The sequence below is a fragment of the Stegostoma tigrinum genome, chromosome 2 (assembly GCF_030684315.1).
Source record: "Stegostoma tigrinum isolate sSteTig4 chromosome 2, sSteTig4.hap1, whole genome shotgun sequence".
Lineage (NCBI taxonomy): Eukaryota > Metazoa > Chordata > Chondrichthyes > Orectolobiformes > Stegostomatidae > Stegostoma > Stegostoma tigrinum.
The window spans coordinates 154,186,895-154,201,960 of record NC_081355.1 but is presented as its reverse complement, the minus strand read 5'-3'; the positions used below and the strand labels follow the sequence as shown (position 1 = coordinate 154,201,960).

Sequence of the window (15,066 nt, the reverse complement as noted above, 5' to 3'; positions counted from 1 at the left end):
GTCCATGTAGACAATGTCTACCACTCTGCCCTCGTCTATCTATTTGGTTGCGTCCTCCAAAAACTCAGTCAAGTTTGTGAGATACGATTTCCTGTGCACAAAGTCATGCTGACTTTCCCTAATCAATCCTTGCCTCTTCAAATGCTGATGTCAGACTCACTGGTCTGTAGTTTCCAGGCTTCTCCTTACAGCCTTTCTTAAATAAAGCCACAACTGTAGCTACCCTCCAGTCCTCTGGCACTGCACCTGTGACTGTAGATGATACAAACATCTCTGCCAGGGGCCCTAGACATTTTTTCCTAACTTCTCATAATGTTTTGGGACACACATGATCAGGTCCTGGAGATTTATCCACCTTTGTGTTTTAAGACCTCAAGCATCATCTCTTCTGTAATGTGGACTGTTTTCAAGATGTCAATATTTGCTTCTCTGAGCTCCCTATCCTCCAAGTCTTTCTCCACATCTTTCTTTCTGTATATGTAGCATAAAACCTCCCCCCCCCCCAACCGATATGTAGAATAAGAACTATACACCTATATTGGCGTTAGAACCGAAAGGACTACATTCCAATCAAATGCCCACTGTGCAGCATAAGATCTAACATATTGAGTGCACGTTATGTGAGGATTGTACATAGCAATATGATTCCCACTATTTGAAGTGATAGGACTGTATTCTAACTGCTGTGTACAATGTAAGAACTGAATGTTCCTATATAATGCTTGTTCTGTATGGTGTAAGAATTGTACAATCATCTAGTGTCTCTTGTAGATGATTAAATGTTGTACTGAATGTATTCACATCCAAACATCAAAATAGAAGCTGGAGAGGGGTTAGGGAGAAACATTTAAGTCAATCTGTCTGTCTTGTTCAGCACAGTGAGTTACTTATGGTGGAGTTACCATGTAGAGCCTGATTTTAAACTCCTCTAGCTTTTATTTTCAGATACCTCAGACCAGAAACAGCCCAAGGAATCTTCCTGAACTTTAAACGACTTCTGGAGTTCAACCAGGGAAAGCTTCCCTTTGCTGCTGCACAGATAGGAAATTCATTTCGGAATGAGATCTCCCCCCGATCAGGGCTCATCCGTGTCAGGTAAGGGCTCCACCTCTAGTTCTTGTTATTGTTCCGCTCGCTGCTTCTTGCTTGCTAGCTAGTTCTGCTCTTCTGCCATCTCTTTTGATCAACCGGGTCAGTGGGCTGAGGAATGTCAGATGATGGAGTTTAATTTACATAGATGCAAGCTGTTGCATTTTGGTGGGTCAAACCAGGGCTTGATGAACAGAGTCAATGGTAGGGTCCTGGGAACTATTATAGAACAAAGATCTAGGGGTATGGGTTCATAGCTCCTTGAAAGTGGAGTCACAGGTAGACAGGGTGTTGAAGAAGGCTTTTGGGATGCTTGCTTTCTTCGGCCAGAGCGTTGAGGATAGGAGTTGGGATGTCTTGTTACAGCTATACAAGACATTGGTGAAGTCACATTTGGAGTGCCATGCACAGTTCAGATCACCCAGTTCTAGTCATTCTCGGAGATGGTGGGATTGTCTTATAAGGACATGTTGAAGATCCTGGATCTGTATTCTCCAGAGTCTCAAAGAATGAGAGGCAATATAATTGAAATTCAAAATTCCTGGGCATGACAGGATGTTTTCTTTGGGTGGTGAGTCTAGACCCAAGGGGCATGATCTCAGGACAATGGCAGGTCATTTCAGACTGAGCTGAGGGGGAATTTCTTTACTGATGGTGGTGAGTCTTTTGGAACTCTTAGTGTGATACAGCTGTGGAAGCTTAATCATTGAGCACATTAATGATCAAAATCGATTTTATTCTGGGTGACTGATGGCATTAAGTAATGTGGCGATATTGGGGAGGCAGTGTCACCAGACTAAAGATCCAGATACCCGAACTAATGTCCTGGAGACATGGGTTAGAATCCCACCACTGCACATGGTGAAATTGGAATGTTATAAAATCAGTGGGAGAAAGCGCATTGAGGTAGTAGGTCAGCCATGATCTAACTTAATGGTGCGGCAGGCTAAATGGCCTACCGTTTCCTATGATGGAGTTAAGATACTGACCATCCATTACACTATTGAAGAGGAGAGCAAGTTCATGGGGCTGAATGGACTCTGCCTATTCCTTTGGCCACTCGGTGCTTTCCTGTGAAAACCTGTGATCAAATAACTGAAGACACAATAGACAATGCATTCCTTCAAGGTCGTTTTACCATTCTATGGAATCATGACTTCTCCATGCTTTTCTTCCAATTTTCCTGTCAAATGGCCTCTGCTTGATGTTAGAAGACACTTATTGACTGGTCTTAATACAGAGCCCATTTGATTGAATGATGAAACAGTCTCAAGGGGCTGAATGGACCACTTCTGTTTCTATGTCTTTACTCTTGGGGGAGCCAAATCATTATGGTTATAAACCCACCAAGCTCCAATTGTGAAATTAATCTTGGTAATCTGGTGATTAGTTGGGTATCCGTGCTTTTTGCTTTTTCGTTCAAGGGGTGTGGTTGCCACTGGCTGGGCCAAGATTTATTGCCCGTCCCTAATTGCCCTTGAAGGTAGTGGTATGCTGCCGTCTTGAACTGCTCCAGTTACCCGAGTTTGGGTGCACCCACAGTGGTGCTCCAGAGGGAACTCCTCTATTTTAACCCAGCAACACTGAAGGAACGGAGATATATTTCGAAGTCAGGATGCTGAGTGGTTTGGAGGGGATCTTGCAGGGGGTGGTGTTCCCATGTATTTGCTGCCCTTGTCCTTCTGGATGAAAGTGGTCGTGAATTTGGAGGTGCTGTGGAATCAAATGCAACAGGCTCATGAATGGTTTTGAGGAGAGGAAGGCTCTGATAACCTTCTCAATGCTGAGCTACAGCATGTAGTGAATGGAGGAAGACATTGTACTGAGACAGAGGTGTTTAGGAATGAGAAATTCTGTGTTATGAATCTAAAATCCTCCTTGATGTTCAGAGAATTCACGATGGCAGAAATTGAGCATTTTGTGGATCCCAGTGAGAAGACTCACCCTAAATTCGATGCTGTGGCAGATTTGCAGATCATGCTGTACTCCAGCCAAGCTCAGATCAGCGGGCAGTCAGCACAGACCATGCGACTCGGCGATGCTGTTGAACAGGTACCATTCTTGTCTCTGTGAATGCAAATGTGAGTCTTGGTAATATGTACTCCGTTCTCCGTTCAATACTCATGGACAAGGATGGGAGTGGTCCTAAAGGAAGACTACTAAACTGGGGGAAGGCCGACTATACCAAGATTCAGCAGGATCTGAGGAATGTAGATTGGGAGAAACTGTTTGAAGGTAAATCCACATTTGATATGTGGGAGGCTTTTAAGGAGAGGTTGATTAGCATGCAGGAGAGACATGTTCCTGTGAAAATGAGGGATAGAAATGGCAAGATTAGGGAGCCATGGATGACAGGTGAAATTGTGAGACTAGCCAAGAGAAACAAGGAAGCATACATGATGTCTAGGCGACTGAAGACAGACGAAGCTTTGCAAGAATATCTGGAATGTAGAGCGAATCTGAAAAAAGGAATTAAGAGGGCTAAGAGAGGACATGAGATATTGCTGGCAAACATGGTTAAGGAAAATCCCAAAACCTTTTACTCATATATAAAGAGCAAGAGGGTAACTAGAGAAAGGATTGGCCCACTTAAGGACAAAGAAGGAAAGTTATGTGCTGAGTCAGAGAAAATGGGTGACATTCTTAACGAGTACTTTGCATCGGTATTCACCAAGGAGAGGGACATGACGGATGTTGAAGTTAGGGATAGATTTTTGCTTACTCTAGGTCAAGTTGACATAAGGAAGGAGGAAGTGTTAGGTATCCTAAAAGACATTAAGGTGGACAAGTCCCCAGGTCTGGATGGGATCTATCCCAGGTTACTGAGGGAAGCGAGAGAGGAAATAGCCGGGGCCCTAACAGATATCTTTGCAGTGTCCTTAGACACGGGTGAGGTCCCAGAGGACTGGAGACTTGCTAATGTTGTCCCCTTGTTTAAAAAGGGCAGCAAGGATAATCCAGGTAATTATCGCCCGGTGAGCCTGACGTCAGTGGTAGGGAAGCTCCTGGAGAAGATACTGAGGGATAGGATCTATTCCCATTTGGAAGAAAAAGGGTTTATCAGTGATAGGCAACATGGTTTTGTACAGGGAAGGTCATGTCTTAGCAACTTAATAGAATTCTTTGAGGACGTGACAAAGTTGATTGATGAGGGAAAGGCTGTCGATGTCATATACATGGACTTCAGTAAGGCGTTTGATAAGGTTCCCCATGGCAGGCTGATGGAGAAAGTGAAGTCACATGGGGTCCAGGGTGTGCTAACTAGATGGATTAAAAAACTGGCTAGGCAACAGGAGACAGAGGGTAGTAGTAGAAGGGAGTTTTTTAAATTAGAGACCTGTGACCAGTGGTGTTCCACAGGGATCTGTGCTGGGACCACTGTTGTTTGTGATATATGTAAATGATTTGGAGGAAGGTGTGGGTGGTCTGATCAGCAAATTTGCTGATGACAGTAAGATTGGTGGAGTAGCTGATAGTGAAGGGAACTGTCAGAGATTACAGCAGAATATAGATAGACTGGAGAGTTGGGCAGATAAATGGCAGATGGAGTTCAATCCGGGCAAATGAGAGGTGATGCATTTCGGAAGATCAAATTCAAGGGTGAACTATACAGTAAATGGAAAAGTCCCAGGGAAAATTGATGAACAGAGATCTGGGTGTTCAGGTCCATTGTTCCCTGAAGGTGACAACGCAGGTCAATAGGGTGGCCAAGAAGGCATATGGCATGCTTTCCTTCATTGGGCGGGGTATTGAGTACAAGAGTTGGCAGGTCATGTTGCAGTTGTATAGGACTTTAGTTCGGCCACATTTGGAGTACTGTGTACAGTTCTGGTCGCCACACTACCAAAAGGATGTGGATGCTTTGGAGAGGGTGCAGAGGAGGTTCACCAGGATGTTGGCTGGTATGGAGGGTGCTAGCTATGAAGAGAGGTTGAATAGATTAGGATTATTTTCATTAGAAAGACGGAGATTGAGGGGGAACCTGATTGAAGTCTACAAAATCATGAGGGGTATAGACAGGGTGGATAGCAAAAAGCTTTTTCCCAGAGTGGGGGACTCAATTACTAGGGGTCATGAGTTCAAAGTGAGAGGGGGCAAGTTTAAGGGAGATATGAGTGGAAAGTTCTTTACACAGAGGGTGGTGGGCGCCTGGAACACGTTGCCAGCGGAGGTGGTAGACGCAGACATGTTAGCGTCTTTTAAGATATATTTGGACAGGTACGTGGATGGGCAGGGAGCAAATGGACACGGACCGTTAGAAAATAGATGACAGGTTAGACAGAGGATCTTGATCGGCGCAGCCTTGGAGGGCCGAAGGGCCTGTTCCTGTGCTGTAGGTTTCTTTGTTCTTTTGTTCTTTGTTCTGGTCTGTGTCTTTAACCAGGAACACTGAGTTCTTTGTTGAGACTGTCAGCAGCCCTGGATCTAGTGGGGGATTTGGAAAGGTGGAGAATTGTTGGTTTCACTAATGTCAATTGATGGAGTGTGAATTTGATCTTTTCCAGTCACAACTTGTTTGGTAGAATGGGAACTGGGAGCTTCTAGATATACTGGGACTACCAGGAAGGTGTCAGACGGCAGCAGGGGTTGAAGGTCTGGGAGCATTTGTACAGGTGCTGTTAGGAAGTAGGGTGTCTATTCTGGATTTATTGCAGGGTTACCCCCTGGACTCAGTCACTCTGTCTCTCACTCTCTACTGACCTTGTCTCGTGTTGCAGGGCATCATCAATAACTCAGTCCTCGGTTACTTCATCGGACGGATTTACCTTTTCCTGCTGAAGGTGGGCGTGTCGGCTGGGAAGCTGCGTTTCCGGCAGCACATGGACAATGAGATGGCGCACTATGCCTGTGACTGCTGGGATGCTGAAGCCAAAACCTCTTATGTAAGTGAGACTTCCATCGGTACCAAGACCCAGGGTGGGCAACAGAAGAGCTTTGTTCCATACTCCCATCTGTTTAAAGAAACTCCCCATCACCGAATCACTTTCTGTCAGCGAACCAGTTCTGTTTGTTTTGTTCAGCTGTTGCCTGGCTGCCACTTTCTCCTGAAGGCTCACTCCCTTTACTGGCTGCTGGACCTCGACTGCCACCATTTGTCAGAACAGCTGCTCTCCCCAACTTCAATATCAAACCAAAGTGGAGGAAGCACGTGGTCGGGAGAAAGGGATGGGGAGATGTGCGGGCAAGCAGACCAATTGTTATAGCCCCCTTCCTTCCTGAGATTAACCTTCAGTGGTTTCAGTAGTACTCAAGTTTTGCCGTGACTCCACTTCATGGTGTTTGCTATGGGTAGAACTGAGCTTAATCCAAATGGGATCTGTCTATTGTAACTTCTACCACTGTAAATACAGCTGACTTTCCTCCCATTCCCTCCTTTCCCAGTGGATATAGAAACCACCACATGGTTTCGATGTGACAAGACACATCAACAGTTTGATTTTTGGCTAAATTACCCAAAATTACACCTCAAGGGATGGGGAGCACAACTTAATAAATGAGCGTAAGATTCGCTCAGTCATTGTCTGAGTGAATGGCTGTACGTGACTCTGAATCTCCCCTTCCCATCCTCGTGACAGCCAGTGCCATGAATTAAAACCATATTTCATTTGGGGCTGCCAGGCAAGTATAATTCGAAGAATGTGTTGCTGTTAATTTTGGTTTTATTGAGTGACAATCTGTAGGAGTGATTGGATGTGTGTTTCTCTGTTGCATGCACTCACACTCTTTTCATCTCCCTCAACGTATCTGCAGGGCTGGATCGAGATAGTTGGCTGTGCTGATCGATCGTGCTATGATCTCGCCTGTCATGCCAGAGCCACCAAAGTGCCCCTAGTGGCTGAAAAAGCTTTGAAGGAGCCTATATCCTTTCAGCAGTAATAAGTATTGCATACCATGCTCAGAGGAGTTAGACCAGAGTGATGTAGCTCTCCTCATTCAAGTCAGTGTGAGACAGACTGCAGAGACTGTCCCTCACTACAGTGACTTTGCCCACTGAAAACTGCTTCTAGGTCGGTATTAAATCAGCAGTCAATGAAACTCAGAAGCCAAGCGACGGCTTACTGGGGATGTTCTGTAATTTTATTCTGCTGCTTGCCAGGGGTGGGCTACTCCTGTTTGGTTGGCCTTGGGAGAGTGCAGAGTAGGCCTTAGTTCTATGATGGATAAAGCTTCACGTCCCCTGACGGGTGCTCGATTCCTAAGTCGGAAACACCTCAGCTCTTGACCTTGACCAGTACCGGATTCTCAGTGCTGTTAAGAAAAGCCTGAGGACTGAAGGCCAATATCAAAAGTGAGACTTGAGAAAACGGAGCAGTTGCCAGGAGTGGATAGACTTTGGGGATTATGTGCACTATGACCTATCCTTAACCTAGACGCACAAAACTGTCAACATTGTTCAGTTCGAACCGAACAAGGGAGCTATCGGCAAGGAATTCAAGAAGGAAGCCAAGATTGTGATGGAGTTCTTAAATATCTGTGATGAGTGTTACATTGTAGATATGGAGAAGGAGCTGAATGAAAAGGGGTAGGTTTCCCAAAACTGCCTGTTTTTAACTTTATTGTTTCATGCAATATGGGCATCGCTGACAAGGCCAGCATTTGTTGTTCTTTCCTAACTGCCCCTGAACTAAGGGGCTTGAGCAGCCCTTTGAGAGCAACACCCCTTCCCCCACCCGTTCCCAGAGGTTGGGAGGAGCAGAGAAGAAGGGACAGAGCTATCGTTGGTCTCAGCCCACACTGTTTGTTCATTACAGCTCCATGCTGAAGTGCTTCAGACTGGGACTTTGTCAAAGTTACAAAGCAAAAGTGGCCAGGTCTGTCACTGAGTTTGGCAAATGAGGTAGCGAGGGTCTAATATTCCGGTGTCAATTTTGTAGCAGGTCCCAGCTAACTTCAACCTGTTGTCAAAGTCGCTGGCAATTCCCCCTCATGCCTGAGTAAACAGGAGAAACCTGTCAGGCTTGCTCCACCATTCACTGGGGTCCATATTCATTCAGTGTTTGACCCAAGCCCCTGTATCTTGGGAGCTGGAACTCTCAAGTTCAACTTTGCTCACTGTAGGCTGAGAAGCACTGAGGAATATCATTGATCTGGGTGTAGTAGTTTGTTAAGACTGTTAAAGGAGTTTGTGATGGGAGGTTAATGTTTCTTTATCCTTCGTTCCAGGGAGTTCACTTTTACGTCAGAAGGGAAAAGCTTCACTCTGCGCAAGAGCATGGTTGGAGTGAAGAGGTTTCAGAAAACTTTACATGGTCAGTGGAATGTGCTTTTATTTCCAAGTTAACCCCCAATTACTTTTTTCCCAGCGTCTTTATTTTATCCCTTCTTTATAGACTGTTGTTCAGGTTCCTTTCATCGTAGACAGTGTCTGTCAAGATGTGGAGATGCTGGTTTTGGGCTGGTTTGGTTAAGTCAAAAAATCGCACGACACCAAGTTATAATCTAACAGGTTTATCTGAAATCACAAGCTTTCAGATTGCATTCCCCTCATCAGTGTCTGCCAACACAGCATTCATTATCCCCCACTTCGTAACCCTGTGATTCTGTACTCATGAAAACCGTTTCTACTTCTCAATCCTGTCAGCTACTCCGTAAGCCTGGTGTCCAGAAGATCCAGATATAACATCATATTAATATGGTCGTCATTAAAAGAAACATCCTGGTGCTTGAAAGAGGAAGTTTTAGCCTGCATGGCCTTGCTGTAAATATAAATTACCGTCCCTGCCTTTCTGCCAATTCCCTCTCCAAGGGCAGTTCACGCTAATGTCCAGACCGAACATGGCAGCGTCCTGCTGAATAACTGCGCTCTCTGCTCTGGTAGTCATTTTGCGTTTGGATCAACTGCTCAAAGGCCCCCATTACAGCCTCGACAGATGTCATTTTGCACTGGCATGGTTCACTGTGATAAGGTGGTACACGCAGTCCTGCTTTACCTTGCCTGGGAGCAGTCTGGAGCTGAACTGACCTTGAGGGGTTAATTGAGCTCAGATAATGGATCAAAAACCCTGGCACCTTTCTGTCCTGTACTAGAGTATATCCCTGGACAAAGCCTGTGGTTTGCAGCATAAACTTGTTGCTTTTGTAATCTCTCCCTCTATATTTAAGCCCATGATCTTGAATGATGTCTTTCCTTAACAACCTCCTGAACCAGCTCTGTTACCTTCAAAAATTTGTGTGCAGATATCCCCAGTACAGTGCCATCTATAGATAGGAAGGAAATAACTATTGACAGGCTGCTGTGGCTCCCCAGTCTGACCATCACTGATGCTTTGTCTTTGGGAAATATTATGTGTAAAATGTAGCAACAGCGTTATTGCCAGGCTGCTGTATTTATGAGAATGTCAAACATGCAAGTGATACAGGGGCTCTTGTGGTGCAGTGGCAGTGTCCCTACCTTTAAATTTAAAAAAAAATCGCCGGACATAGAAGTTCCCACCAATATCTTCAGCCATGAGCTGAATCACTTTGAAAATGCAGATGTAACAAATCACTCTGGGCACAGCAAGTACTGACAAATAATGTGTGTTTAAATGAACTTTGTTTAGGTGTGGCATCACAAGTGGGATGCTCCCTCCAGCTGGATCTGAAATGACTGCCACAAGTGTCAGGAGACAGTATGCCATTGTGAAATGTTCTGTGGGAGGGCGTCCCTGGTCAGGGATTTCAGTTGTTTCGCACTTATTCACACTAATGAATCTACTTTTGTTGTTTTTGGTGTTTCAGTGGAAGAAATCACTCCCAGTGTGATTGAGCCGTCCTTTGGCATTGGAAGAATTATGTACTCGGTTTTTGAGCATACCTTTCATGTCCGAGAAGGGGATGAGCAGAGAACAGTAAGTCTGCGCATTCTCCCAGTGCGACACCATTGCCAAGAAAGGGAGAGGGGAGCAGGAGGAGGACGCAGGCACACTGAGAGAGACTGAGTGAGGAGGAGGATGTGGAGAGAGAGAGAAAGGGACAAAGGGAGTAGGAGAAAACAAGCACGAAGCATGGAAGTAAATTTTAAATTTCTGATGTTGCAGATGGAGGGGAACAGCAGGCTGTTTTGGTCATCATGACAGGCTGGCCAAGAGAGAGCAATGAGCGTGATGGTGACTAAGATATGAATCTTAACTCGTCTCTATTCATTTATTTTGTGTGTGGCAGTGACAGGTTGTTTAAGGAACCACGGGGACCCTCACCTCCTGGCTTAGGAAGCCCAGCTGCTTGAATCTTTCTAAGTAACCCACGGTGTAGCACTGCAGTATCTTTGGGGTTGAAGGTCCTTTTTCAGTTCATTCATGGGATGCGGGCATCACGGGCTGGACCAGCATTTATTGCTCATCTCTGCTTGTCCTTGAGAATGTGATGGTGAGCTGCCTTCCTGAACTGCTGCAGTTTGTGTGCTGTATGTAGACTCTCAATGTCGTTAGGGAGGGATTTCCTGAACTTTAATACAAAAAAGCTTGATTTCTATCTTGGTATCCAGGATCTATGCTGTTCTCAGTTATCGCTGACTGTATTGCTGCTTGGTTATTGCAGCATGGAGGTCTCTGAACCTTATCTCTCAGATTTGGCCCATTATTCCTGTGTTGGCCCTTTGAGAGAATGACCCAGTTAGTTACACGTTTACCTTCCCCTTGTAGTGTTTCTCCTCTTCAACTGCATGGCCATGTTTTGTTTTATTTTTGTTTGGAAGAGGTTCCAAATACTCAGCAAGCCAGATTAGCTTTTCACAGACCCTCACAGCCACTGCCCATATTAGGAGTGTGAGGTTCTGTTGCATTAGAAAAGAGCTTGATTTGCTCAGTGATCCCACTCTGAAACTGTTGGGGGACTTGCAAAAGAAAGTAGAAGTGTGGGAAACAGAGAAGGTGAGCAAATTAGCCATAAAATGGTGCAAAGAGAGGAAGAAGGAAACAAAACACATAGAGACTAGGAAGACATAGGAGAGTTAATTATTAGTTTGATATAACTGGAAAAGAATTCATGGGCTGACAAATAATGATTACACAATGAGATGATGAGCTATGCTGCTTGCCAGGGTGATGGTAGAAGATTCAGTAGCTGAAATGGAAAAAACTGACAGGGCTGTGAGGAAAGAGGAGAAGTGGGACTAATTGGATATCTCTTTCAAAGAGCTGTCAGAGTCATGATGGCTGATTAGTCACCTATGCTTCAAAATTGTGTGGTTATTTATATGCTACAACAGGGCATGGTTTCATGTAGCTCAGTGTGATGCAGAATACAGCCACAGCACTGGGGCAATTCCTGTACAGGAATTCCTGTTGGGAGTGGTTACCCTCAAACTGTGTGTAACCTGTTATCTCCGTACTGGAGAGAAATACCTATGGTTCTTTGTGGGTTATGTCTAATTACCTGTCTCCCTGAATGTGTAAATATTAATGCAGACATAGCGCTTGAGTAAAATTTCAGCAGTGAAATAGAGATTGAAACAGATTGGGAGGGGAACTGGGGACAAATATGACAGCATTGCCGGGACATGGAAAACCAAATTCCTGTCGACACAGTATAAGAACTTCACACTCTGGTTTCTGTTTCTTTTGACAGTTCTTCAGTTTTCCAGCGACGGTGGCTCCCTATAAATGCTCTGTTCTGCCCCTCAGTCAGATCGACACAGTATAAGAACTTCACACTCTGGTTTCTGTTTCTTTTGACAGTTCTTCAGTTTTCCAGCGACGGTGGCTCCCTATAAATGCTCTGTTCTGCCCCTCAGTCAGAATCAGGAATTTGCTCCATTTGTGAAAAAGCTTGGTGAGTTGTCAGTCTTTAAACAGCTTGCTGATGAAAATGGAAGTAGTGGAAGGGAAAGATGGAAAGGCTCGAATTTATGTAACTCCTTTCCTGTCCTCAGGACATCTTGTAATATTTCACGGTTAATGAAGAACTTGTGAAGTGTAGACACTGTTTTACTGAAGGAAACACTGGTCGTGTTGACTGGGATCACACCATCTGCCCAGCTGTCTGAGCTGAACATGATGGTGTCACAGCACAGGTCAGCAACTTGACCTTTCACCTCTGGGATTAGATCCAAGATTTGATCTCCAATAGGTGCAAGGTACCAGTATGCAATAAGATGTGGAGAAGTGAGAGCTATGTATTATTGAACCAATGATTGATTTTTTTTCATTAAGTATAGTCACTTACGTTGTTCAGTTGTGTCATGTTGTATGGAAATTACGTCTCAGAATCAGACCATTCAGCCCATCTGATCCATTCTCTGCACGAACCTGTTTCTAACACCGACCTTAGTGAATCAATTTTCATAGTCCTTTCCAATTTAAGAAAGCCACTTTAAGCCCTACTCTCTGCTACATATGTACAACAAACGTAAACATCTTTATGGCACAAAAATCCAAACAGGAAAAGTGAGTCAGCCGTGACCAACAAAGAAAGTTAAATATTGTATTAGATCAAAGCAAAGAGGCATATAAAGTTGACAAAAAAGTAGTAAGCCTGAGAAATGGGAGCATTTTGGAATTCAACCAAATAGGACCAAGAATCTGCAAAGGGCAATAGAAAATGAATTCAAATTGACAGGAAACATAAAAGCATAAATGCTTGTTTAGATATGTAAAAAGGAAAACATTAGCAAATACAAAAATGGATCCATTGCAGGTAGAGAGAGGAGAATTTATGAAAGCAAATATAGAAGCTAAGTGACTACTTTACATCTGCCTGCGTTGAGAAAAAATCTCCCAGAAATTGTCACTGGTCCCTTGGATCATTTAACTACGAGGAACCGAAAAAAAATTAGTATTAGTAAAAATAGTGCTGAAGAAAGGATTGGGACTGAAAGTTGACAAATTCCAAGGGCGTAATGATTTATATCCCAGAACTGGAAGAGGTGGCAATGGTGATAGTGGGCACATTGGTGACCATTTTTCTAAATTCTGTAGATTCTAAAATTATGCCTGCAAATATAGATGCAACTTGAATATTTAAGAAAGGAGGAAGAGAGTAAATGGGGAACCACTTGCTCATTAATCTGTTAATAGTAGAGGAAATACTAGAATATGTTATACATGATATGACAACTGGACACTTAGAAAAGAATTACCCAATTGGCAAAATAAACATGGAATTATGAAAAGAGAATCCTATTTTACAAGCCTATTAGATATTTTTTAGAATGTTACCAGCAGAATAGATAAGTGGAAACCAGTAGATTTGGTGTATTTAGATTTTTAAGAGGTTTTCCATAAAGTTCCATGCAGAATTAATGAACAATGTGTACATGTGGATAGTGGGTATCATACTGGCTTGGATTGAGGATTAGTTAACAAACAGAAAACAATAGGAATTAATAGCCATTCTCAGATTGACAGGCAGGAACTAATGGCGTACTGTAAGGGTCAGTGCTTGAGCCGCTGTTGTTCATAATCTTTATCAATGATTTGGATTCTGGGACAAAAACAAAGTTGCTGGAAAAGCTCAGCAGTCTGGCAGCATCGGTGAAGGAGAAAACAGAGTTAATGTTTCGGGTCCGGTGACCCTTCCTCAGAACATTTGGATTCTGGGGCCTAATTTAATATCTCTCCAGGTCCTAATTCTTCTTTATCAAAGTGGTGACTCCAGGTGGGTAATTATACACTTAGGTGAATCCATCTCGGCGATGGGTGCAGCAAAATCATTCACCAGTCCCTGTTGTCTCTCTACAGTTTTGGTCTCCTTATTTAAGGTGGGGAATATTGGAGACAGGTCAAAGGAGCTTCACTAGCCTGATTCCTGGGCTGGAAGGACAAATGGATAGATTGGAACTATAAACAGAGGAGTTTAGATTGAAATATCATTAGATTCCCTACAGTGTGGAAACAGGCCCTTTGGCCCAACAAGTCTACACCGCCCCTTGAAGCATCCCTCCCAGACCCATCCCCCTATAACCCACACACCCCTGAACACTACGGACAATTTAGCATGGCCAGTCCACCTAGCCTGCACATCTTTGGACTGTGGGAGGAAACCGGAGCACCCGGAGGAAACCCACGCAGACACGGGGAGAATGTGCAAACTCCACACAGATAGTCGCCCAAGGCTGGAATCGAACCTGGGTCCCTGGTGCTGTGAGGCTGCAGTGCTAATCACTGAGCCACCGTGCCACCCCATCACGTTTTGAATCATGTAAGATTCTGAGGTGGTTTGACAGCAAAAATGCTGAGAATGTTTCTCCCCATTGGAGAGTCTAGAATGAGGGGGAATAGTTTCAAAATAATGGATCTCCATTTAAAACTGGTATTGATAGGAGTCAAGATGCAGTATGGGGTGAGGTGACAGACTTGAGTGGAGTTGAGTCCATAGCCCAACCGATTATGATCTTATTGAATGGTGGAACAGGCCTGAGGTTGCCACTTTCTTGGATTCTTTGTTTTTGCTGCATCTGACCATGGATCCTAGGTTCTCTGCTATTTCTACGATACGTGTAGCCCTTTGAAATGAACCTTATCCCTTTTAAACAGAATGTTGGCAGCTATCACTGACTCATGACCTAAAACAGTGCAGACAAATGGAACCCCACCATCTACAACTTCCATTTCAAGCCCCACGCCTTCTCGACTTGGAAATGAATTAATCATTTCTTTACTGTCAAAATCCTGGGAATCCCTCCCCAACCGCTTGCTGGTGTCCCTAAATTTGGAATTTAATCCAGACAAATGCATGGTGATGCATTTTGGAGGATCAAATTTTGGTGTGAATTATGTTGTAAATGGCAGAACTCTTAGGAACACTAACATTCAGGTGGATCTGGGCGTGCAGGTCCACAGTTCCCTGAAAGTTGCAACATTGTTGGCCAAGGTGATTAAGAAGGCATATGGCATGCTTGCCTTCATTGCTGGGTGTATGGAGTAAGATAGTTGGCAAAACGTGTTGCAGCTATAGAAAACCCTTATTAGGCTGCATTTGGAGGATTGTGTACAGTTTTGGTTACCACATTACCAGATGGATGTGGAAGCTTTGGAGTGAGTACAGAGAAGTTCACCA

At 44.1% G+C, this 15,066-nt stretch overlaps 1 protein-coding gene across 1 annotated transcript in view; it reads left to right on the top strand.

The window, feature by feature from the left end:
- The window catches only part of gars1 (glycyl-tRNA synthetase 1), a 41,534-nt gene that overhangs the window by 22,929 nt on the left and 3,539 nt on the right, over positions 1 to 15,066 (top strand). Inside the window, exons 8-15 of the mRNA XM_059640391.1 lie at positions 946 to 1,095; positions 2,979 to 3,141; positions 5,808 to 5,972; positions 6,841 to 6,953; positions 7,472 to 7,612; positions 8,254 to 8,339; positions 9,811 to 9,920; positions 11,748 to 11,841. Of these exons, the coding sequence (XP_059496374.1) occupies positions 946 to 1,095; positions 2,979 to 3,141; positions 5,808 to 5,972; positions 6,841 to 6,953; positions 7,472 to 7,612; positions 8,254 to 8,339; positions 9,811 to 9,920; positions 11,748 to 11,841 (1,022 nt within the window). The remainder of the gene's footprint in view (positions 1 to 945; positions 1,096 to 2,978; positions 3,142 to 5,807; positions 5,973 to 6,840; positions 6,954 to 7,471; positions 7,613 to 8,253; positions 8,340 to 9,810; positions 9,921 to 11,747; positions 11,842 to 15,066) is intronic.